The 26,822-nt window shown below is 41.6% G+C and overlaps 1 protein-coding gene across 6 annotated transcripts in view; it reads right to left on the reverse strand.

Moving 5' to 3' along the window:
• Positions 1-26,822, reverse strand: part of EGFLAM (EGF like, fibronectin type III and laminin G domains) — a 231,329-nt gene that overhangs the window by 55,562 nt on the left and 148,945 nt on the right. For all 6 annotated transcript variants that reach the window (XM_078365554.1, XM_078365553.1, XM_035291649.3 and 3 more), the window contains 4 exons: positions 5,717-5,832; positions 4,821-5,139; positions 4,061-4,161; positions 2,368-2,468 (listed from right to left, as the gene is read on the reverse strand). In XM_078365554.1, coding sequence (XP_078221680.1) covers positions 2,368-2,468; positions 4,061-4,161; positions 4,821-5,139; positions 5,717-5,832 — 637 coding nt within the window. The remainder of the gene's footprint in view (positions 1-2,367; positions 2,469-4,060; positions 4,162-4,820; positions 5,140-5,716; positions 5,833-26,822) is intronic.

Genomic DNA, 26,822 nt, shown 5'->3' on the forward strand with positions numbered 1-26,822 from the left:
AATGAAATTAATGAAAGGTAATAGCTAATCTGCATTCCATTTTCTTTTTTTTTGAGATGGAGTCTCACTCCATCACTCAGGCTGGAGTACAGTGACGTGATCTCAGCTCACTGCAACCTCTACCTCACAAGTTCAAGTGATTCTCCTGCCTCAGCCTTCTGAGTAGCTGGACTACAGGCACACACCACCATGCCCAGCTAATTTTTGCATTTTTAGTAGAGATGGGATTTCACCATGTTGGCCAGGATGGTCTCAATCTCCTGACTTCACGATCCACCTGCCTTGGCCTCCCAAGTGCTGGGATTCCAGGTACGAGCCACCATGCCCAGCTTCCATTTTATTTTAACCAGAAGTAGATGATTACTTCTGCTCAGAAAAAAATTTAGCTTTCTCTGTTTCTGAAAAGGATAGGACCCATAAGAAAAGTAAAGGAAAGATCATAAGAAAGTAAAAAAGAAAAGAAAATGATGGGCAACTGGGAGCTCCTTCTTGTTTTCAGTGATTGCCAAATGTTTAAAGTGAATTCAAGGTACAGTGAATTAGAATGTGAGTTACTCTGCTTCCAGGGATTTCTCTGGGGACTTTCCCTGACTCTCAAATAACAGGTTCAGTGATACTAATAAAATATAAAAGTCCAGGTCTTCACACTCATTTTGGCAAGCTGGCCAGCCCTGCCATCTGTGCTTAGCTGTACCCAAATACAGGTGAGGTCCATAGGAGGCTCAGGGGTGAGGTGAGATGGAGGAGGAGTGTCCTCAGATGGCTGCATTATTCTTGTTTTCTTCCCAACCTCCCCATGGCCCAGGAGTGCTCACTATGCCTAACAGGTGGAATCTTGGACCTTTCTGCTCAACTTCCAAAGAGTCACCAGGCCACTTCCACCTGGATCCTGAGACTGCCTGTGGGGAAGGAGTCATGGCAGGCATTTTCCTTATTAGGATTTTCATTAACGGCAGCCACTCTCAGGCACTCCTTTTGTCTCAAGTTCATCAGTGAAGTGAGATGCAGTTAAGAGGCATTGTGGGACAGGCTTGCCCAGAGGAGGATAACAGATTCACTCAGTAGGAGTTGCATAGTTGGAGGGCTGCTACAGCTAACAACTGCCAGTGCTACTGAGAGTCTATCTGATCCTCAAAGTGCCAGAACCCCACAAGGTGAAACCCACTGCTCAAGATCCTGGGGGCTAACACCAAACTTCCATAAATCACGTCATTTAGCAAAGCACAGAGACCCATTTTCTAGCCTAAGTGGGATGCTGAGAAGCTTTCTTCAACTTAACCAAAAACACATTTTATGCTGAAAGCAATTTAAGAAGACAATAATGGTTGACGCTTATTGAGTACTTGCTCTGGGTCAGCACTTTTATGAATTAACTCATGTAACCCTCACAATAGCCCCATGAGGACACGCAGGCTTGGAGAGGTTGTGTCATATGCCAGAGGTCAGGCAGCAGGGGGTTGGTGCCATGAGGATGTCAACCAGTGCACCACAGAGGATGAGGCTGGCGCCCATTGGTTGTTCACAAAGAGGTGTAATGCACACCTCCACGAGAATCTTTAAAAATCCTCACCCCCCCACAAAACTCTGCCCCCCAGAAAACCACACCTAAGCTAAAGGTGGCTTCCAGAGTGTGTTGGGGAGAAACAATGAGGGCAGTGGAGGCTGAAGAGCTCCCCAGTACAGCACAGAGGAAGATGAGGGTGGGGAACCCATGGGAGCTTGTAGGCTTCTCTTGGTCCACACCTGTTGGTCACATTTACCAAAAGGAGATGAGAAAACCCCAGCTTTCTTTCCATCACATCCACTAGAGCTCCAGAGAAAAGGGACTGTATTCCTTTGGCCTACTCTCCATCCTCGAATTGATAGCAGTGTCAGGTACACTGTAGATGCTCAAGAAACATTCAGCAGCACCTATAGCACCAGGCACATCCAACAGCACCTCCAGAGCCAGGTACATTCAACGGCACCTCCAGAGCCAGGTACATTCAACAGCACCTCCGGAGCTAGGTACATTCAATGGCACCTCCAGAGCCAGGTACATTCAACAGCACCTCCAGAGCCAGATACATTCAACAGCACCTCCAGAGCTAGGTACATTCAACAGCACCTCCAGAGCTAGGTACACTGTAGGCACTGCTGAGTGAATGAATGATTACAAGGTTCCAAAACTCAAGTTTTATAGATTATTCTGCAATCCCAATACCCTAGTATTTTGTGAACTGATTCATGCTCATTTTATATAAACCATTCTTTTATCTACCAGAATCTATCCCGTATATATTATTTTCATACTATAAAAATGCAAATACAACGTAAGATAATGTAACAACAACAACAAAAAAGTGTGAGACTTTTGGCAGGAATTACCTGAACTGGAGGGAGCGTCGGATGATAGCCAGGGACATGAAATCCCCTCTCCCGTGTTCGTTCTCCCCACAGTAGAGCAGTAAGCCATCCTCCGCCTCCGCCTGTGATTATACAAACAAAAGCCACATGAACAGTAAGTGCCTCCCCTTCCATAAAGTGCCATCTGGAAAAACTCACAAATGTGAAACTTGAGCATTTTCTCCACCATGATCCTATCTACAAAGGGTCATGCACGTGGGCTCAAATTCGCTCCCAGATACCTGGTCCCAGTTCATTTTCAATAAACAAATTGCCGTGATATAAACTGTGTGTGGGGTGCAGTGAGGCGAGAGGAAGTTGACCCCATCTTTGACCCACTCTTTACTTGTCTTTGTGGACACACCTGCAGAGCCTCAGAAAACCAAATGTACAAAGGCCACGGTCACCGTAAGGATGTTGCTGGTGCACATCCAATTCTATTCTCACCAAAGAGCATTCCATGTTTCACTTTGTTCTTTCTATTTCCCTCCCTCTTGGGAGGCATGCAAATTTGCTTTTTCTATCAGGAGAACAGGATGGTAAGAACAGCTCAGCCGAAAGCTGTGCTGGTGGTCTTGGACTAAGACAGGTCATTTCTTGAACACTCAACACTGTGGCCATGACTTCAAATGGGACTTCTTTACAGACTTCCAGACCTTTCTGTGTCTTTGGAGACACCCAAAAGAATCAGTTTAAGCTGAGGTCACTGATTAAATTCTTATTTGCAGCTAATTCAGATCAGAGAACCTCCACTGGGGCCTCATGATGCAAGGGTTGCATAGAGAACTTTTTCTGTTTGTTCAGTGACAGCTATCACAATGAAGACACAGAATTGGGCTTTCCTTTTAAACAAACTGGAACGAGGAATGCATTGTTTCTTCTCAATCCTGACCTGGGAGAAATCACTGTTATAAACAACATTGCTAGGACCCCAACATTCTTACTTGGAGCCTTCACAGCAGCCCCTCAATAGTCCAGTGATAAACAAACCCACCCTCTCCTCATTGTCACACTTGAATGCTATGACCCACCCTCTCCTCACTGTCACACTTGAATGCTGTGACCCACCCTCTCCTGTCACACTTGAATGCTGTGACCCACCCTCTCCTCACTGTCACACTTGAATGCTGTGACCCACCCTCTCCTCACTGTCACACTTGAATGCTGTGACCCACCCTCTCCTCACTGTCACACTTGAATGCTGTGACCCACCCTCTCCTCACTGTCACACTTGAATGCTGTGACCCACCCTCTCCTCACTGTCACACTTAAATGCTGTGACCCACCCTCTCCTCACTGTCACACTTGAATGCTGTGACCCACCCTCTCCTCACTGTCACACTTGAATGCTGTGACCCACCCTCTCCTCACTGTCACACTTGATGCTGTGACCCACCCTCTCCTCACTGTCACACTTGAATGCTGTGACCCACCCTCTCCTCACTATCACACTTGAATGCTGTGACCCACCCTCTCCTCACTATCACACTTGAATGCTGTGACTGTGCTCCTCATTCCCACTGTCTCATGAGCGGCTTTAGAGACAGGCTCTGTGTAATCTTTACCTTTGATCGCTCTTCCTGCTGCCTCCCTTCCTCTCCCCCAGCCTTTGAATGTAGTACATTGCTGTGTTAAAGTGTCCAAAAAGCACTCATCAAACAACACATCCTCTTACCCTAAATTCAAGAGTAATTTGAAATGCCTGATAGGAGTTCTTCAGAGGTTCAAACGTTACATAGGAGTGGCCAAAGAACTGAGGATACTGGATAACAATATCTGAAGAAGAAAAAAGACCACACAAAAGAATGCCATTTCCTCACTTCTTCAAAAGCAAAAATCAATATACAACCTTGCCTGGATACCACTGAGTGAGAACCCTCACTCATCTGTTCAATTTCACTGTCTCCTTTTCTAGACTTTTTATACCTACAACTCTTATTCTTAGAGACTTTGAGCTTCTGAAATTCTTAGGAAGAAGCTGCATTTTTGGAGCCTGGCCCTGGCTTTTCTAAGAAGAAACCAATGGCTTTAAGAGCACTGTCACTTGCCCTCAGCTATAAGGGCCTTTGTGTAATATAAGCTGGCCCAATTGTTTTCCTTCTAAACCCTTGTGGATATGTTTTAGCTGCGTATTCTGGTAGAGATGAGATTATAGTAAAATCTACCTCCCTAAGGCAGTATCAGGATGATTTATCGATTGCTTTAAAGGAACTACATATTTGGCACACATAGAAATAGGGCTGCTGTCTACTTAGAAGCAATGAAAGTTGCCTCACAATTTGCCTTATATTGCTAATTTAATGACCAATATGCGGAAGAAGGAACTCACCTTGGAAAAGGGGCTAGAAGGAACTATGTTTGGATTACAGAACTGCCCTCTGGTGCTCAGCGGTACCAATTCATCACCACATTCTTCCTCTCCCCCAAGGACCTACCTTCTGAGCAGCTCTCACCACCTTTGCCGAGGTTGCAATGGCATCGCGAGCCCCCCCAGGTGTAGTCATTGACACAGAAGCTGTCGGCAGGGCAGAGAGTTTCATCACAAGGCATGTCAAAGAGCCTTGACATCATGGCCACACTATTCTTCCCCTTCCTCTCTGCAGGAATGGGCTGGGGAGCCACTGTGGCCACAGGGAGAGATGCTGAGGTAGGGGGGACAAGCCTGGAAATGGTCTTTGGGTTAGATATAGATATCCTCTTGCTTTCCACCAAAAATTTCTTCTTCCCTCCTTTGGTAGCAGGAAGTGGTTTAACCTAAAGCCAGAAAAGGAAAGGGATGAACACAGGGCATGGCAACCAGACTGCTTCATTTATAGTTGTTGCCTAGTACTTGAAAACATGGTCACTCCCAAAAACCCTAGGACGGAGATGGGCAAGATAGCACTGACTCCAACTTATGGACAAGGGGCTTGATGCTCAGGGACTTTCAGTGCCTTTCCCTGTATTACTCAGAAAATCAGCAGTAAAGCTGATATGACATGATTTATTCTTATTACAATATTATGAAGACGCATGACTTTGTCAAGGAATTGTTCATTTCCTTATAATGCCTGCTTTTCTGGAATTTCCCTTGATGGGAAATCTAAATGTTTTTGCCAGATTGTGAAGTCCGCAGGCAGGAGCTGCCTACAGAACTTCAGCAGGGCTGGTATGTCCCTACCACTAATTTATCAGCTCCTGGAGACTGGTCGTCAGAGGAGACAAATCAGTGTTAAAAGCAAATGGGCCCATTTAAGTTTTAAGTAAAATGTTTACAGTCCATTGGCTAAACTGCCTTGTTTGGCAAGGAAACATAAACACCCTGGGTTTTGAGAGCAGAGATTACTGTTACCTCCTCAAAGGAAATATCCAAATCTAAGTCGTCTTCAAATCCTTCATCATCCTCACCGGCTCCCATGTCGGTGATATAATGGGGTCCATATCGGCCACTTCCTGCCTCCTCAGGGCCTTCACAAAGAAAAGCAGCATGCCTTCCATCAGCACAGGCTTCACACCATGTCTAGCCTAACTCAGCCACAGGCAGAGCTGTACCGAATGGAACGCGGTGTATTGGAAACATAACAACAAATTCAACACAGAAAAGGAACCATCAATGACCAAAATATATTTTAAAATGTTTCCTCTTGTAAGTTATTAAGGAATTGCCTCCATTGAAACCAGAAAGAGTTTCCATTTTATACTGACAACACTGGCAAAAATGTCAATCAGGTAATAAAAATATTACTAAGGATGGGATCAATGAGGACTCCTACTCACTGTGTAAACTGGTCCAGCCACTTTGTGAAATACTTGGAAATATTTCATAAAGTAGATGTTTGTTCATACCTAGCAATCCCACCCTAACTTACAAAAGCTAGAGACACTCTTGCACATGTGTACCAAGAGGCATGTGCAAAACAGGTTCATAGCATCAGAATTTGTGCTCTTAAAAAATACTCCAAATATGCTATTTATAAGAACAAACGACATCCCAAATGTCCATCAACAAAGAATGACTATGTTAGAATGGAGTACCATATAGTAGGGAAAGGAGGGAGTGATCATTTAAGATATCAACATGGCTTAATCTCACATGATTTCATGCAAACAATGCAAGCTGCAAAAGGACACATCAGGTCAATGCCATTAATATAAAAGACAAGAGCAAGCAAAACAATATATTACTTAAGGATACGTATACGTGTAATTTAAACTCTAAAAGAGCAGGACAATCACAATCACATAAATACCCAAGGGAGGACAGAAAAAGGATGTGAATGAGGTGTGATTCACAGGGGCCTTTGAGGGTATTCCATAATATTCTATTTCTTAAGCGCTGGGTACATGTAAATATTCATATTATTTTTTAATAATATATATTATAAAATATATAATATTTATATATATTATATTTATTTTTATATATTAGATATATATTTATATATATATACACTTTTGATGTACGAAGTATTTCATTAAAAGGTCTTTAAATCAAGAAGGGAGACTGTAGTAAATACTCCCACGATCCCCCCAAAACAAGGGGGCCCTATAGGTATCTTGGGGGCCAACCATTTCATCCATTTTAGCAGGACAACCAAAATCTTTCAGAACTGAAAGCTGGGCTGAGAAAAGCTTTCAGATGACAATACAGAGCATTGTCCTTTGAGGGACGTTCAGTTGGCACTTTCTTCAACTATCATCCACAAAATCCACGGATCCACGGTGCTCTGATTCAGGCTGCACACAGGAAGCACTCCACCAGGAGAGGGCAGCCTTTCAGAGAGCGGCTCCAGGGCACCTGCGTGCTCTCACAGTGGGTTCCGGCCGGCACAGGTACTAACTTGCTGCCTGCTCTCAACTGAACAAACCAGGTGCCAGCCTTCAGGGCAGTAACAACTTTGACAACAGAAACTGACTTTGGTAGGTTGCTGATGCCCATTAGTTATTAGACATCCTGCGTTTGGATGACTAGCGAAAAAGGAAAAGGAAAAATTACACAAAAAACATAAACTAAAGTTAAAGACATTTTGCTTTCAAACTAAGCTAAGTCAAGGACCATTCTCACAAAGACAAACTCACCCTCCCACTTTGTCCATCCAGGCTGCGATAAAAGTACCATAAACGGATGGCTTGTAAACTGCAAACATTTATTTTTCACAGTTCTGCAGCCTGTGAAGTCCCAGCTCAAAGGGCTGGCAGTATCTAGTGAGGGCACAGATGTGCCTTCTCCCTGCATCTGCGCATGCTGAAAAGGGCAAACAAGCCCCTTTGGGCCTCTTTAATAAGAGCGCTGATCCCATTTGCAAGGACTCCACCCTTATGATCTAAGCACTTCCAAAGGCCCCACCTTGGGGGTTAGGATACAACAACATACAAATTTGAGGGAGACATAAACATTCTGACCATAGCACTCCTCCAAACAAAATAGCAATTGGATTGAAAATAGAGCAGAAGGAAATGGCAGAAAGTCATTTTTGTCAGGGGGTGTCCTGTTGACCAGAAATCAAGAGAGAAATATGGTCAGCAGATGACCCAGAGGCAGGGTGGAGTGAGCTGTTCTCAGGGGTTCAGGTTCATCTTGGTGGAGGTGGGATAACAAAGCAGAGGTGGTGTTCTCACCCCTTCCACAGCAGCTCCCCAGTTCTATTTAAAGTAGTCACCTGTCAACTGAAAATTCAACTTGTCAATGCTAGATTTATACCTGGATGCAAGTTCTCTCAAGCCACATGCGTGCAGCGTATCTGTGTGCCAGACGTCTCCACACAAAAAACCCTCGAGGACAGCTCCCTCCTCTTGTCTCTATCTCTGTACAGCAAGCCGTCCCCCTTATCTATATTTTTGCTTTCTGCAATCTCAGTTACCCTCGATCAACCACAGTCAAAAAATGCTAAATGGGAAATTCCAGAAATAAACGATTTATAAGTTATAAGTAGCACGGTGACATGGCACACTGCCCTGCTCCGTATCCACACTGCATATGCTCCCTGCCCATTGGTCAGCAGCCGTCTCAGTTGTCAGATTCACCGTGGTGGTATCCAAGTGCCTATGCTCGATTTCATAATGGCCCCACAGTGCAAGAGCAGTGATTCTGGCCATTCAGGTATGCCAAAGAGAAGCCAGGAAGTGCAACTTTTAAATGAAAAGATGAAAATTCTCAACTGAATTAAGGGAAAAAAAAAATCAGATGCTGAGGTTGCTAAGATCTTACGGTAAGGTAAGCACAAATCTTCTATCTGTGAAATCGTGAAGAAGGAAAATGAAATTTACGCTAGTTCTGCTGCATATATAGTGTTCAGTGCTATCTGTAATTTCAGGTATCCACTGGGGGTCTTGGAACGCATCCCCCATGGAGACAGACTATTGTATCTCTCTCTCCTGGCCCCTCTCTCTTTCTCTTTCTTTCTCCCCTCTGTCCCTTCCCTTGCTCCCCATTTCTATCTCTGCCTCTCTCATATATCAGAATTGTTAGATTCCAGAAGAAGAAATCCATCTGGTGGTAAAAGAATTACATAGCAGATACACAAAACGAGCTGGCTTTTGTCTTCAGTAAGTTGGTCTCTCTCCATCCAGGCTGTTCTCCCTTGCCCCGAGCACCTTCTTGGCACATTCTCAACAATGTTAGGTTCTTTTCATCTTTATCCTATGGTTTTCTATCTGAAAAATCACCTTCAGTGACTCTCCACTGTGACAATATAAATTCTAGGCTTCTTGGTCAAGAATTCAAGGTTTTCAAAATAGCTCCTCTTTTCCTTCTCCTTTCCCCCATCACCATGATTTATTTAATTCTCCCTTTCCTCTTCCTACCAGGTATTATTGGGTGCTTAACATGATATATTTCTAAACCCTTCAATAATCCTATAAGGTAAGTATGACTAACCCCATCTTGTACATAAGAAAACTGAAGCTAAGAGTAGTTAAGTGATTTGCCTAAAATCAAAGAGTTTATAACTGGCTGAGCCGAACTCAAGTCCAAGGTCTGTCTGGTGACTGCTCTCCCAATCGCCGGTTGCAGAAGAAGCCACTGGGGAGGTAGGAATATCCTAGAATCTGAGAAAATTACCATATATGGATCATTCTTCATGTGCCAGGAGCTTTTCATACATCGCTTAAGTTAATCCTCACAAAAGACTATAAAATTGATGTTATTACTCCCATTTTACCAAGTGGAGATACAGACACAGAGAGATGAAATAACTTGCTCCAAGGCAGGCAGAGGGTGATGGCAGGGCTAGCATTCATCCTTGGTCTCTCTTTTTACCACATCATTCTACTTCATCTGCATCCTAATTATGTTTTCAGGTGTTTGTTGTTTTTTAAAAACATACTCTTTAAAGCTATATAATAGCCAAACTGGTCTACCAGTTGCCTCCCTCATGCAGCTTGTATTTTCTTACCCTAAGATTTTGGTTAATGCTTTTTTTCCATTGCCATCTTCTCCCCACTCCTATCTCCTTACACCCAGCCTACCTATTATCCCAGGTGGCATGCATTCTGTGGAGACAGACCTGAATGTGTGCCATGAAAAGACAAAAATAAAGCGATATTTAAAAAAGAAAACAGACCCTTCTGGGGAAAAATGGTGAATCCACAAAGTAAGAAACCAACAAGACCTGTAGGACATTCCTTCATCTTCTCCTGGGTAGGGCTGCCCAGCCATGGATATATGCCTCTAATCATGAGCTCGGCAGACATGCCCATTGCTTGATAAAGTCAATGCATGCATAAGGTGGTACGCACATCTTCTGGACTCCTGGCCTTAGACTCTTGCCTTTGTGTTTACCAACTCAACTGCAAACCCTTTGAGGGCAGAACCCATATTTCAGATTTCTTGATATCCTTTCCCTTCCTCCACATCACTCACACTTCATGTACTCGACAAAGGTCAACACCTTGGAGAGGAGCGAGAGAAGACACCCCCACAGTGCTGAAGTATGTCCTGCCCTTGCCAAACATGGTGGGATTCTGCCTCCCAATCCAAAGACCCCCAAAACTGCCACCAATTCTGTGCCTTTCCCCAACTCAAGTTAGAAGTAAGAATGGAAAGAGACCTTAGATACCACCCAGACCAATCTTCTCATTTCACAAGCATGGAAACTGAGGCCACAGAAGAGAATTGACTTAAAACCAAGACCCTGCATCTCAGGAAAGGAAGCTGTCACTCTAGAACCAGATCATATGACTCCTAGTTCAATATCCATAAGACTCCGCCACACTATTTTTTTGGCATCAAGTATCTAGAGATAGTTCCGTCAGAAGAACCTGGAACCTAGGGCAGCTGAGGGTTACAGTGCAGGAGGCTGAGATCTCTTACTGCCCCTCCACCTACTCTAGGAAGTTCTGTTTCTTTAAGGGAACTCTTCAAGACCACAAACGAATTGCTGCAGCTACGAAATGATACCATGATGAGAATGGACATAATCCTAGATTCTCTGCTCATTTCATCAAGTAAAATAAGGCACATATTTCTCAATGGATAGAGTTCTTTGGTCTTTGTAAAAATTGTTTCTGTTTTGACACGTTTTCTAACCTATTTCTTTGAAACCTGAGTTCACTCAGATTGGGGAAACACAGGGTATGAAAGAAGGATGGGAAAAGGAAAATGGAATCACAGGATTTTGAGTCAAAGAAATTTTAACTTTTGTAGAAAGACTGCAGGGATCAGCTAACACAACCAGCCCATTTTACAGAGGAGTCAACTAAGGCTCAATGAATCCATGAGACTCACCCAGAAAAGCAGCTCATTAGTGGCAGAGCTGATCTAGAATTCTGGGCTCCTGCTGCTGCGACCCAGTCCTCTTTGCAGCATCCCAAACTCCCTCTCTCATAATACTCCAGGATACTAGTCATTTCCCATTTTTAGTAAGAAGGAAGTGAGCACAGAGAGAACCAGGCACAGCATGATAGAAGAAATCTGGAACTAAAGCCTCACTGCTTTTGTTCCCTCACTGCCTCGCCACCTCAGATCCCAAATCCACAGCTTACAGGAAGTTTTTACCAACATTATTTCTAAGTGAGCACAGAATGGACCATCCAAGCCAGTGATAAGAATTCTCCCTGTAGCCTGGGGTTATTGTAATTAAAGTGCATAACTTATCTCTTTCCACTTGGCACTTTGTTAATGAAAAGAGAACATTAAAAAGGAGGCATTTCTTAGAACCAGAATAATCAAACCACTAGTTGAGGGGTTATTCCACTGTAAGAAAAGTCAATAAAGAAAACACAAAGTTTTGTTAATAGATGAAAGGGTGACTTTTATTTTATAAAAAACCTGTGCTTTGTTTTATTAAAGGCATCACAGGTTTTCTATAAATTGTGAGCTTCTCAGCTATATCAACATGATGCAGTTGGAAATATTGCTGGTCATAGAATCCAAATAATTGGGAGGAGGACACAAACAGCAAGTCCTTGAGCAAGTCACTTAATCTCTCTGGGTCTTGTGTTTTCCAATAAAATAAGAAGTAGGATTAGACTTGATGACCTTGAAATCCTTTCCAGCACTTACATCCTGTGACCCTAAAAGTCACACTTTTAATTTAGACATATTGCAGGCATCTGTCATATGAAGCAAGGTTTGAAGAAGAAACAACTAGAGCATTTTACTTATGTGGATTAAAGAGAAAACAAGTTAGTTCAGCATGGAAGTCATATGCTTTAGGGATTGTAGCTTTATGTTCTCCTGTAAGAGGTGATCCATCATCATTTCTTAGAATCCATTTTCACTCAAAAGAACCAGGCTGTATTTTGAGTCCCTTCTCTTAATGTCTTTTAGCAATGACAAGGGAGGAGCACTTAATCCCTACTCTCGAAGTTCCAATCATGAGAATAGGGTTCCCCTAAGTACTGCTAGATTCTTGTCCAACCCCTTTCCTCCCTACAGAGGTGGGGACAGTGACTTGGCTGCTATGTGGAAGCAGTAGGTCAACATTTCTGAAGGAGGGGAGCTAATCTATCAGATGACCTTGGGGGCCAGAGCTGTGGCTCATGCCTATAATCCTAGCACTGCCATTGGTGCTTTTCATATGAGTAGTTAGGGGTGGGAGCAGGTTGGGATAGGTTGGAGAACCCAGGGGCTGCAAAGATCTGGATGGCTTTCCTTGCTCCTCCCTTTCCCCCAGATAATCTGCTGGAATCAGTCCCTTCCAATCTGCATGAATCTAATGAATGCAGGGGTTCGTTTCTATGATGGTAGGGTTGGGATTGGTGGGGAAAGTAGCTCTAATGCCGTCCATAGGCAGATACGTTGTTCTTTAATGCTCAACACGCTTCATGAAGCTCTTATTTGACCAAGTTCAAGAATGGCACCTCAGGCACCCAGTGACTTCCAGAGCCCTCACCTCAAAGCTTCTCGGATGCCTTTATCTTTATGTATGTCCACGCACATGGTGCATAACCCCTGTGGGGTGTTGTCTTTTGAAGTACGTAAGCCAGTCAACCAAACACAAGCCACTGTGTCTTTCTCCCTCAGAGTTTCCCTTTCTAAAGACAATGGGGCCATATAGAAAGTTAAGCAGATGGCCAGAGACCGAAGTGTTATGCACCTGCTTCTCTGCCACCTGCTGATGGAGGAGATACATACGCAAAGCATAATGGGAGAGGCGGCTGTGAACACAGCAGGAAAACCCAAGGCCGTATTTCCATCATGGTGTGTGAAAAATTTCAGGCTTGGAGCCTTTGCACATTTAGAGAATAATGAATAATAATTTACTGGCAACCTTCTGTGGCAATACTTCAGGACTGGAGGTAGGGTGGGCACTGCAAAATTCAGACAGGTGATTAAAGCTTTTCTAAACAGCTGAAATGGTGGCTGACATTAGGAATTCAGTGTTATATACACAGCAGGCACTCAATACCTATTTGCTAGATGAGTAAGTGAGTGAGTGAGTAAATGAGTGAGTGAGTGAATGTTTTCTATATGAGCCAAATCTTGCAGGGTGCTCTGCATATGGTAAATGCAAAAATAAATGTTAGTTGAAGGACCCCAGTTATAATCTGATTTGCTCTATGTATCTAATCAGTCATTTTCACTGGGAGTTTGGTAGCAATTGTAAACTGTTAATGGCAGAAAATTATTGCCCATAGAATCAGAAGGCTACGGCTTTAAACAGAAGCTTGCGCTTTGGTGGATTCTCTCTCTCTTTCTCCTTCTGTGGGATAATCGGGCAGTATATATCACATTCCTTATCATTTACACTTTTTAAAAATAAATTTAATGGCATGTGATATGTTTATGGGACAACATTATTTTTAGAAAAATGTGGATCATTGGTGCTTTTCATATAAGTAGTTAGGGGTGGGAGCAGGTTGGGAAAAGTTGAAGAAAGGAGGTTTTTAAAAAGTGGGCACAGTGAATGTAGAAGACAATAACTCTAGCTTGAAGGAAAGCAGGGAGATGGAATGGTAGGTGGCAGGTTGTGAGTATAAGGAGAGTCTTTTCTGTGAGAGGGAACAAACACACATCGGTGTGCTTATGGGGATGATCCACTAGAAAAGCAGAGAGGAAAAGATGAATCATTTGGAGAGACAGGAGTAACTAACTGAAAATTGACATATGTAATATAGTCTCCAATTGACTCCCTAAAATAGAGGGCTCAGTTCACATCTTGTACTCAGAAGTCAGGAGCTAGAACAGGGAGAGTGAAATGGCAAAGAGAGAGCAGATATAGTTTGTCGGTGGCTCACAATGCAGTGGGGAGGGAGACATACACACTGGCGGCTGTACAGCAGGAGGGCTGAAGCTAAGATGTGAGCACTGAGTCTGTGGAGCTTCTCTGTTCCTTAAAGTGGCTTTGCATTTGAGTACCAAGCACAGTTCACTTCTCCTTTAGGAATTCAGATTGGCAAATTGTTCAAACCAGAGACACTTACACCATCTCTTCTCACTCTTTTAAGACAAAGTGCTAGGAGAAAATAATCGTCCACACAATATGCTATATTCAGCCTGGGCAAGATGCTGAGACCATGTCTCTCCAAAAAAAAGTAAAAATTAGCCAGGGAGAGTGAGGATCCAAGATGGCCAAATAGGAACAGCTCTGGAGTACAGTTCCCAGCAAGAGCGGCACAGAGGATCAGTGCTCACTGCATTTCCAAACAAGTTTTCACTGCCCACAGACCAGGATATTCCCAGACCAAAAAGCGCCAGGAGTGTGGCGGTTTCAGCCGGTGCCACGTCAGTGCATGGAAACTCACACAAGTCTGGGCTGCCTTTTCAGCTGGTACCTGGAACGCCTGGGAGATAGAGCCGCCCATTCAACTGAAAGGGAGGGGACTAAGACAGGGAGCCAGGCAATCTGGCTCGGAGGGTACTACCCCCACAAAACAAGAAATCTGAAACACTGGATTGATAATTTAGCAGCAAGCACAGGGGACCCAGGACCGTCCAACTCAGTGGGGGGAAGGGTGTCCCCCAATACTGAGGCAGTCTGCCACTACCAAGGCAGTTCACAAAGCAGCAGGGCAGAGCCTACAGCAGCTCAGTAATGCCTCTGCTGGCAGACTGTGACTAGACTACTCCATGTGGGGCAGGGCATCTATTTAAAAAAGGCAGCAGCACAACAGGAACTTACAAATAAAGCCAACCTTCCTAGGACAGAGTACCTGGGAAAAGAGGCGATTATGAGTTCAGCTGCAGCAGACTTAAAGGTACCTACCCAGCAGCTCTGCATGAAACAAAAGAGCTCCCAGCACAGCACTTGAGCTCCTATAAGGGCAGACTGTCTCCTCAAGCAGCTCCCTAACCCCCATATACTCAAAGAGACACCTCATAAAGGGGAGCTCAGGCCAACATCTGGTGGGTACCCTTCTGGGATGAGGATAGGAGAGGAAGAAACCTATGGCAACCCTTGCTGTTCTGCAGCCCCTGCGAGCAATCCCCAGGCAAGCAGGGTCTGGGGTGGACCTCCAGCAGTGCTGCAGCAGAGCCTGACTGTTAGAAGGAAAACTAAGAAGCAGAAAGAAATAGCTTCAACATCAACAAAAAGGACATCCACTCAGAGGCCCCATCCAAAAGTCACCAACTACAAAGACCACAGGTAGATAAAACCACTAAGATGGGAAGAAACCAGCACAAAAAGGATGAAAACACCAAAACCCAGAATGCCTCTCCACTTCCAAAGGATCACAACTCTTCACCACCTAGGGTTCAAAGATGGATGGAGAATGAATCTGATGAATTGACAGAAACAGGCTTCAGAAAGTGGGTAATAACGAACTTCTCAGAGCTAAAAGAACATGCTCTAATCCAATACAAAGAAACTAAGAACCTTGAAAAAAGGTTAGATGACATGCTAACTAGGATAAACAGCTTAGAGAAGAATATAAACAACTTGATGGAGCTCAAAAACACAGCACAAGAACTTCGTGAAGCATACACAAGTTTCAATAGCCGAATCAACCAAGCAGAAGAAAGGATATGAGAGATTGAAGATCAACTCAATGAAATATAATGAAAAGGCAAGATGAGAGAACAAAGAGCAAAAAGAAATGAATGAAGCCTCCAAGAAATATGAGATTATGTGAAAAGACCTAACCTACATTTGACAGGTATACCTGAATGAGACAGAGAAAATAAATCCAAGCTGGAAAACACTCTTCAAGATATTATCCAGGAGAACTTCCCAAACCTAGAAAGGCAGGCCAACATTCAAGTCCAGGAAATACAGAGAACACCACAAAGATATTCCTCAAGAAGAGCAATGCCAAGGTACATAATAGTCAGATTAACCAGGGTTGAAATGAAGGAAAAAATGCTAAGGGAAGCAAGAGAGATAGGTCGGGTTTCCCACAAAGGAAAACCCATCACACTCACAGCGGATCTCTCAGCAGAAACTGTACAAGCCAGAAAAGAGTGGGGGCCAATATTCAACATCCATAAAGAAAAGAACTTTCAACCCAGAATTTCATATCCAGCCAAACTAAGCTTCATAAGCAAAGGAGAAAGAAGATCCTTTATGGATAAGCAATTGCTCAGAGATTTTATCACCACCAGGCCTGCCTTACAAGAGCTCTTGAAAGAAGCACTAAACAAGGAAAGGAACAACTAACACCAGTCACTCCAAAAACATGCCAAATGGCAAAGACCATTGACAAAATGAAGAAAATGTGGCAACTAACCGGGAAAACAACCAGCTAGCATCAAAATGGCAGAATCAAATTCACACATAACAATATTAACCTTAAATGTAAATTGACTAAATGCCCCAATCAAAAGACACAGACTGGCAAATTGGATAAAAAATCGAAACCTATTGGTGTGCTGTATTCAGGAAACCCATCTCATGTGCAAGGACACACATAGGCTAAAAATAAAGGGATGGAGAAAGAAGAGCTAACGATCCTAAATATATACACACCCAATACAGGAGGATCCAGATACATAAAGCAAGTTCTTAACAATCTACAAAGAGACTTAGACTCTCACACAACAATAGTGGGAGACCTTAACACTCCACTGTCAATATCAGATAGAGTAACAAGACAGAAAATTAACAAGGATATCCAGGACTTAAACTCAGATCTGGACCAAGCGGACCTAATAGAAATCTCCACCCCAAATCCACAGAATACACATTCTTCTAAGCACTGCATGGCACTTACTCAAAAACTGACCACATAATTGGAAGTAAATCACTCCTCAGCAAATGCAAAAGAACGGAAATCATAACAAACAGTCTCTCAGACCACAGTGCAATCAAATTAGAACTGAGAACTAAGAAACAAACTCAGAACTGCACAACTTAATGGAAACTGAACAACTCCTGAATGGCTCCTGAATGTCAACTGGATAAACAATGAAATGAAGGCAGAAATAAAGATGTTCTTCAAAACCAACAAGAACAAAGACACAATGTACCAGAGTTTCTGGGACACATTTAAAGCAATATCTAGAGGGAAATTTATAGCCATAAATGCCCACCAGAGAAGTGAAGAAAGATCTAAAATCCACAACCTGTCATCAAAATTGAAAGAGCTAGAGGAGCAAGATCAAAAACTTCAAAAGCTAGCAGAAGTCAAGAAATAATTAAGATCAGAGCAGAAGTGAAGGAGATAGAGGCACAAAAAATCTTTCAAAAAATCAGTAAATCCAGGAGCTGGTTTTTTGAAAAGATCAACAAAATAGAACACTAGCCAGATTAACAAAAAAGAAAAGGGAGAAGCATCAAATAGATGCAATAAAAAAAGATAAAGGGGATATCACCACTGACTCCACAGAAATACAAATTATAATCAGAGACTACTGCAAACAACTCTATGCACATAAACTAGTAAACTTGGAAGAAATGGATAAATTCCTGGACACTTGCATCCTCCCACACCTAAACCAGGAAAAAATTGAAACCATGAACAGACCAATAACAAGGGATGAAGTTGAGACAGCAATTAATAGCCTACAAACCAAAAAAAGTCCAGGTTTAGACGGGTTCATGGCTGAATTCTACCAGATGTACAAAGAGGAGCTGGTACCATTCCTTCTGAAACGATTCCAAACAATAGAAAAAGAGGGAATCCTTCCCAAATCATTTTATGAGACCAACATCATCCTGATACCAAAACCCAGCAGAGAACCAAGAAAGAAAGAAAACTTCAGGCCAATATCCATGACGAACATAGTTGCAAAAATCTTCAATAAAATACTGACAAGCTGATTGCAACAGTACATCAAAAACCTTATCCATCATGATCAAGTAGGATTCATCCGGGGATGCAAGGCTGATTCAACATATGCAAGTCTATAAATGTAATCCACCACATAAACAGAACTAAAAACAAAAACCACATGATTATCTCAACATATGCAAAGAAGGCCTTCAACAAAATTCAACAGCCCTTTATGCTAAAAACCCTCAATAAACTAGGTATTGATGAAATGTATCTCAAAATAATAAAAGCTATTTACAACAAACCAACAGTCAATATCATACTGAATGGGCAAAAACTGGAAGCATTCCCTTTGAAATATGGCACTAGACAAGGATGCCCTCTTTCACCACTCCTATTCAATATAGTACTGGAAGTTCTAGCCAGAGCAATCAGGCAAGAAAAAAAACTAAAGGATATTCAATTAGGAAAAGATGAAGTCAAATTGTCTCTATTTGCAGACAACATGATTGTATATTTACAAGACCCTATAATCTCAGCCCCAAATCTCCTTAAACTGATAAGCAACTTCAGCAAAATCTCAGAATACAAAATCAATGTGCAGAAATCACAGCATTTCTATACACCAATAACAGACTAACAGAAAGCCAAGTCATGAGTGAACTCCCATTCACAATTGCTACAAAGGGAATAAAATACCTAGGAATACAACTAAGAAAGGACTTAGAAAGGACCTCTTCAAGCAGAACTACAAGGAAATAAGAGAGGACAAAAACAAATGGAGAAACATTCCACGCTCATGGTTAGGAAGAATCAATATTGTGAAAATGGCCATACTGCCCAAAGTAATCTATAGATTCAACTCTATCCCCATCAAGCTACCAATGACCTTCTTCACAGAACTGGAAAAAACCACCTCAAACTTCATGTAGAACCAAAAGAGAGCCTGCATAGCCAAGACAATCTAAGCAAAAAGAACAAAGCTGGAAGCATCACACTACCTGACTTCAAACTATACTACAAAGCTACAGTAATCAAAACAGCATGGTACTGGTACCAAAACAGAGATAGAGACCAATGGAACAGAACAGAGGCCTGGGAGGCAATGCCATACATCTACAACCATCTGATCTTTGACAAACCTGACAAAAACAAGCAATGGGGAAAGGATTCCCTGTTTAATAAATGGTGTTGGGAAAACTGGCTAGCCGTGTGCAGAAAGTGGAAACTGGACCCCTTCCTGACACCTTACACTAAAATTAACTCCAGATGGATTAAAGACTTAAATATAAGACCTAACACCATAAAAACCCTACAAGAAAACCTAGGCAAAACCATTCAGGACACAGACATAGGCAAGGACTAAAACACCAAAAGCATTAGCAACAAAAGCCAAAATACACAAATGGGACCTAATTAAACCCCAGAGTCTGTACAATCATTAGAAAAAGAAACAATCATTAGAGTAAACTGGCAACCAATGGAATGGGAAAAAGTTTTGGCAATCTACCCATCTGACAAAGATCCAATATCCAGAATCTTCAAAGAACTAAAACAGATTAACAAGAAAAAACAAACAAACCCATCCAAAAGTGGGAGAAGGATATGAACAGATTTTTCAAAAGAAGACATATACGAGGCCAACAAACATATGAAAAATGCTCATCATTACTGATTATTACAGAAATGCAAATCAAAACCACATTGAGATACCACCTCATGCCAGTTAGAATGGCAATCATTAAAAAATCTGGAGACAACAGATGCTGGAGAGGATGTGGAGAAATAGGAACACTTTTACACTGTTGATGGGAGTGTAAACTAGTTCAACCATTGTGGAAGACAGTGTGGCACTCCCTCAAGGACCTAGAAATAGAAATTCTATTTGATCCAGCAACCCCATTACTGGGTATATATCCAAAGGATTATAAATCATTCTTACTATGAGGACACATGCACCACATGCACATGTATGTTCATAGCGGCACTGTTTACAATCGCAAAGACCTGGAACCAACCCAAATGCTCATTGATGACAGACTGGACTGGGAAAATGTGGCACATATACACCATGGAATACTATGCAGCCATAAGAAAAGATGAGTTCGTGTCCTTTGTAGGGACATGGATGAACCTGGAAACCATCATTCTCAGCAAACTGACACAAAAACAGAAAATCAAACACCACATGTTCTCACTCATAGGCGGGTGTTGAACAATGAGAACACATGGACACAGGGAAGGGAGCATCACACACTGGGGTCTGTTGTGGGGGGCCAAGGGAGGGACAGTGGTAGGGGGAAGAGGTCAGGGAGGGATAACATGGAGAGAAATGACAGATGTAGGTGACGGGGGGATGGAGGCAGCAAACCACATTGCCGTGTGTGTATCTATGCAACAATCCTGCATGATCTGCACATGCGCCCCAGAACCTAAAGTACAATAAAAGTAAATAAATAAAAAATTAGCCAGGCACAGTAGTTCACATCTGTAGTCCCAGCTACTCGGTGGGGGAGCTGAGGCAGGAGGGTCCCATTAGCTCAGGAGTTCCAGGCTGTAGAGAGCTATGATTGCACCACTGTCCTCCAGCCTGGGTGACAGAGCAAGACCCAGTCTCTTAAAAAAAAAAAAAAAAAAAAAACTTATGTTCAATTAAATGATTGTTCAACAGTAAGAGTGAAACAAAGACGTGATCACAAAACCTGAGACAGTTTATCACTAACAGATATTTAAACATTTATTCAAAAGTATATTTCAAGAAGAAGGAAAGAGTAAGATGCGAAGAGTTGTGGGCACAGAAAGTGGTAAATATGTGAATAAATCTAAAGAAGCATTACAGTTAGAAAAAAAAAAAAAAAAAAAAAGCCTAAACATGTGGCTACTAAGCCGGGTGGAACAAATATACTGAAAAGTAACACGTACCACAAGAAGGAATTGGTTTGGACTAAAGCTGCTAAGGTCGCATTGATACAGAAGGGCTGGGCTCCTGGCTAAACCCCACCCTGAAGTCTGGAACCACGGCCCTAAGTGAAAACAACTGACTCCTCTTCCGCCCAAATGTTGCCTTTTTGGCTCGCTTCGCCTCTGTCCTGTGCCCATAGGACTTCAGCTGGCACAGCAACAGAAGTGGCTGAGTGGCGAGGAGACAAGCAGCTGAGCAGCGAGAAGCAACAGAGTGTTGGACTACACACAGACGGACAGACGTGGCTAACTTCAGACGGGGCGGCTTCAGAGAGGCGCCTGGCCGGAGACCGCTGGGCTTCAAGAAAACATCACCTTCCCATCCCCCTTCCAGCCTCCCTTTCCACTGAGAGCCACCCACCACTCCATAAAGTCTTCTGCATTCATTGCCTTTCAGTTCGTGTGACCTGATTCTTCCTGGATGCTGGACAAGAACCCGGGTGCCAAGAGAGCAGGGACTACCCTCTACTGAGCTGGCTGGCACTTGGCTGTCCCTGGATGGTGGAGCTGAAAGAGCGTTGGTTGTAACATGCTGGGACGCTGCTGTGGGGCCCGCACAGAGCCTGCTCCTGCCGGAGAGGAACGATCAGCCAGCTCTAGCATTCCTTCCCTCTGGTTACCACACTCTTCCTCCCGCGAGGGGTGGCCTGTTTTGCACATGCCTCTTGGAACACATGTGCAAGTGTTTCTCTAGCTTTTGTAAGTTGGGGTGGGATTGCTAGGTATGAACAAACATTTACTTTATGAAATATTTCCAAGTATTTCCCGCCCATGAAGGGGGTCAAGGGAACTAACCTGTCTCATCATTACTGCTTTATTATTGTTCGAGAGGAGGGTAATAGAGTTTGATGACCTTTAGACTGTTTGAGAGTTAACAATTTATGGATGGTAAATAAAAGAACGTATAATTTCATCCTAATATAGGGGAAGAAGGGACTAAGAAAATACAGTCAATTCTACAGAAAATAGAAAAGGGCTGGGTGTGATGGCTCATGCCTGCAATCCCAACACTTTGGGAGGTTGAGGCAGAAGGATCACTTGAGACCAGGTGTTTAAGACCAGACTGGGCAACATGGTAAGATCCCATCTCTCCAAAACATCTTTAAAAGAAATTAACCAGGCAAGGTGGCACGTGCTTGTAGTCCCAGCTACTTGGGAGGCTGAGGTAAGAGGGTCACTTGAGCCTGGGAGGTCAAGGCAGCAGTGAGCTATGATTGTGCCACCAGATTCCAGCGTGGGTGACAGAACAAGGACCCATCTAAAAATAATAATAATAAAAATTAAAAATAAAGAAAATAGGAGAACAGCAAAACAAAAATCCTTCTCCAATAAAAAATGGAAAAAGCAGAGTAAATATAATAGCACAAAATAAGATTGTAGAAATAAATAATACATGTCAGCCATTATGATAACTATAAATGCAATAAACCTGTCATTTAAAAAACAGTGCTTGTCAGATTGGATTGAACACATTTGAGCTACATGCTGCTTCCAGAAAGTATCTAAAACACAACACACAGAAACATCAAAAGTAAAAGAATGCACTGTATATTCCAGGCAATACATAAGAGAAAGCTAGCGTACCTATGTAATTATTAAATGACGTAAATGTTAAGTGGGAAAAAGTTCCATTAATGATAAAGATGGTTATTAAATAATAATTAAAGGAATTTCCATGAATATAACATGATTCTAAACTCATATGCTCCTAATATCACAGCCTTACATATCCATCAAGAACAAATCTGGGAGACATATAGGGAGATAGAGTGATAAATTGTAATGTATCCTCTTAGTAATTGATAGATCAAGCTGACAAAAAAATCATAAGGATATATAAGATTTGAACAATTATATTAAAAATCTTGATCAAAAAGCTAAAACAGACTTCTGAATATAAGAGACTTGGGAATAAATTTAACAAAAGCTATAAAGAACCTTCATGGAGAAAATTATTTAAGTACACTAAAAGACTCTGAAGATCTAAATGAGATATAATGTGGTGATTTGATGATTCTATATCATAAAGATGTAAGTTCTTTCAAAATTAATTTATAAATACAATATAATTTTCATTTTAAAAATTCAATATATTTTCATTTTTAAATCCCAACAGAGTTTTTCATAAAATTGCAAAAACGATTCTAAAATTTCTATTGAAAGGCAAAGAATCAAGAAAAGACAAGACATTGTGGGCCAGGTGTAGTGGATCATGCCTATAATCCCAGCAATTTGGGAGGCTGAGGCGGACAGATCACTTGAGGTCAGGAGTTCGAGATCAGCCTGGCCAACATGGTCTCTACTAAAAATACAAAAATTAACTGGGCATGGTGATGGGCGCTTGTAATTGCAGCTACTCAGGAGGCTGAGGTACAGGAATCACTTGAACCCAGGAGGCATAGGTTGCAGTGAGCCAAGATCGCCCCACTGCACCCCAGCCTGGGTGGCAGAGTGAAATTGTGTCTTAAAAAAACAAAGAAAAGAAAAGGCATTGTGAAGAACAATGTGGACTGAAATCATCTACCGGATATCATGACTTTGTAAAGTTGTAAAATTAAAACACCATGTAAGGCCAGGCGTGGTGGCTCTCACACCTGTAATCCTAGCACTTTGGAAGGCTGAGGTGGAAGGATCACTTGAGGTCAGGGGTTCAAGACCAGCCTGGCCAACATGGTAAAACCGCATCTCTACTAAAAATATAAAAATTAGCCAGGCATGGTGGCGGGTACCTGTAATCCCAGCTACTTGGGAGGCTGAGGCAGGAGAATTGTTTGAACCCAGGAGGTTGTGGGTTGCAGTGAGTCAAGATCAGGCCACTACACTCCAGCCTGGACAATGGAGTAAGACTCCGTCTCAAACAACAACAACAAAAAGGAAATTAAAACACTGTGGTATTAAAGTAGGGATAAAGAAACTGACAGAGTATAGAACTCAGAAACAGATCCAGAAATGTATGGAGATCTGATATACCAGAAATATGTCATTATAAATTAATAAGGGAAAGGATGAATGATTCAATAATCATTCTGGAAACTGGTTATCTATATGGGAAAAAATTAATAAAGTAGGTTCTCCATATCTAAAAGTGAATTCCAGGTAGATTAACACCCTAAATATGAAAAGCAAAAATTTTAAACTTTTAAAATAAAAGCTATTGCCTAAGGACCTTGGAAAAAGGAAGTTGTTTTTAGCCAGAAAGCATAAATCAAAGAGGAAAAACTTGAGATATTTAACTACATTGAATTAAAACACTACTTCATAATAGATAACACAACTGAAATGAAAAATAAGTCACAGACTTGTAGGAGATATTTGCAACACATATGATTGACTAAGGATTTGTGTTTAAATACATATTTAATATTTATTACACATATAGTATATGCTAAATATACAATTGATACACATGGGTATTTATGCCAATAAAAATGGACATAGCATCTAAACAGTCAATTCATAGGATGACTAATAAAATTATAAAGTCATGCTTAACTTCATTAGAAATGGAGATGTACAATTGAAAATAATAATAATATATTATTGTACATTAATCATATTGGTATTTAAAAGTCTGATAATACTAAGTGTTGGCAAGAATGTGGAGTAAGAAGTTCGAATATACTGTCAGCAGGAGCGAAGACAGCAGTGAAACTGAGGAAGAATTTTATAATAGGTATCAGAGCTGAAGATATGCATGCACTGCAATCCAGTAATTCCACTTCAAAGCACATGCTGAAGAAACCTCTTGTACACATACACAAAGAAATATACATAAGACTGTTCATTGTAACATGGTTTATAATAAAAAATTGAAGCAACTGAAATGGTATACTCATATAGTAGAATGCTATATAACACTAACACTGAATGCCCTAGAATGTTATAATTCAACTTGCATAAAAGTCAAAAACATAAGGTTGTAGAGAAAAATTACTTGCAGAAGGATACTTGCCATGTCATAGCCTTTATAAAAAAAATGCTAAAACAGGTGTGATGGCTCACACCTGTAATCCCAGCACTTTGGGAGGCCAAGGTGGGCAGATCATGAGGTCAGGAGATTGAGATCATCCTCGCTAACACAGTGAAGCCCCGTCTCTACTAAAAATACAAAAAATTAGCCAGGTGTGGTGGCACACACCTGTAGTCCCAGCTCCTCGGAAGGCTGAGACAGGAGAATTGCTTGAACCAAGGAAGCTGAGATTGCAGTGAGCTGAGATTGTGCCATTGAACTCCAGCCTGGGTGACAAAGCAAGATTCATCTCAAAAAGAAAAAAAAAAAAGCTAAAACATTCTAAACAATATCATAAAGCTTGCAAATAAATATACGTATGTTGGTACAAGAATTAAAAGTAATGGGGGGAATCATAAATACCAGATTCAAGCACCTCTCAGGAAGCAGGAAGGGATAGCGTTGGGAAGTATGTAGGTGCTGCACTGTACCTTTAATGTTTTTTCTCTGCCACTGAAAGATATGTGGTACCTATTAAAATTTTATAAAGCTGGGTCATGAATATAGTTTTTGCTGATACTTTTCACTATGCTTAAAATAACTCACAATAAAAAAACAATGTAACAAAGCCTAAATTTTATTAGGAGAATAAAAATCCACACCTATGATAATAAGAAACAAAATCAATTCAGTAGAAATTTGAATCAGTGGCATGGGGGATGAATTTGAGAAGTTCTCCCAGAATGCTAAGAAAAATGTCAAAGATGAAAATAGGAGGGGAAATGAGGTGTATGGGTGTGGATACAGAAAACAAAATCCAAACTAAGAGATTACGAGTGTTTCTTTGGTATTTACCACAATAATGGAAATAAAAATATAAATTAAAAAAATAAAAATAAAACTTATCTGGGTTGGGGAAATGAAAAACAACCATAGAAACCCTGGAACAGCTTAGAGACCTACCCCTACGTATAAACCGACACAATTTCTACAGTATAAAGAAAAGCTAAGACTCAAGATGGTGCTTTCCACATAGACAAGCAATTAGGCAAATAAATAAATAATTGATGCTGACATACAGAATTCAAGAGGTGATTTATCTAGATTGTATCCGACTTAGTCTAGACAAATTAAGAAGGAAAAGGAAGTTTTATTACCTTCAGAAAGCGTGTCTGAACTAAAAAGAATTAAGATACTTTAGAAAAATTATGTTGAACTGTGGTTTAAAAGAAAAACTCTGGCATTCAACAGAATGTATCTTAGGTGACCATCTCTAAAACATACATGAGAAATTTGCTGACTAATTCTAAAGAACATGTTAATCATCAATTCTCCTAATTATCTAAGGGTTTTCTTTCTGTCAAGTTGGATCATCCCTGTGGAAATGCCATTCCTCAACTACAATTCAAATTGACTTCCTTAATTTTTAATGAGGATTAGTAAAAATCTAGCCATGCAAAACATACTTTCTCATCCACTATAAAACTGCTTTGAAAGTCACTATTCATCATGACATTCAATATTCTTTATACAATGATTCACTGGGTAATTTATTCTTGTGTATCGATTAAAAAATATTTTCACTGAAAAACTCGTTTGCATTTTTAAAGGATTTTTAAAAATTTTTTCTTAAGACAGGGTCTTGCTGTGTCACCTACCCTGGAGTCCAGTGGCAAAACCAGGGCTCACAGCAGCCTCGACCTCCCAGGCTCAAGAGATCCTCTCACATCAACCTCCTGAGTAGCTGGGACTACAGGTGTGCACCATTGAGCCCAGGTAACTTTTTTTTTCTTTGAGATGGAGTCTCACTCTGAGTGTTGCCCAGGCTGGAGTTCAGAGGCCCAGTCTTGGCTCACTGCAACCTCTGCCTCTTGGGTTCAAGCAATTCTCCTGTCTCAGCCTCCCAAGTAGCTGGGATTACAGGTATGTGCCACCATGCCTGGCTACTTTTCGT

The sequence above is a fragment of the Callithrix jacchus genome, chromosome 2 (genome assembly GCF_049354715.1).
Source record: "Callithrix jacchus isolate 240 chromosome 2, calJac240_pri, whole genome shotgun sequence".
Lineage (NCBI taxonomy): Eukaryota > Metazoa > Chordata > Mammalia > Primates > Cebidae > Callithrix > Callithrix jacchus.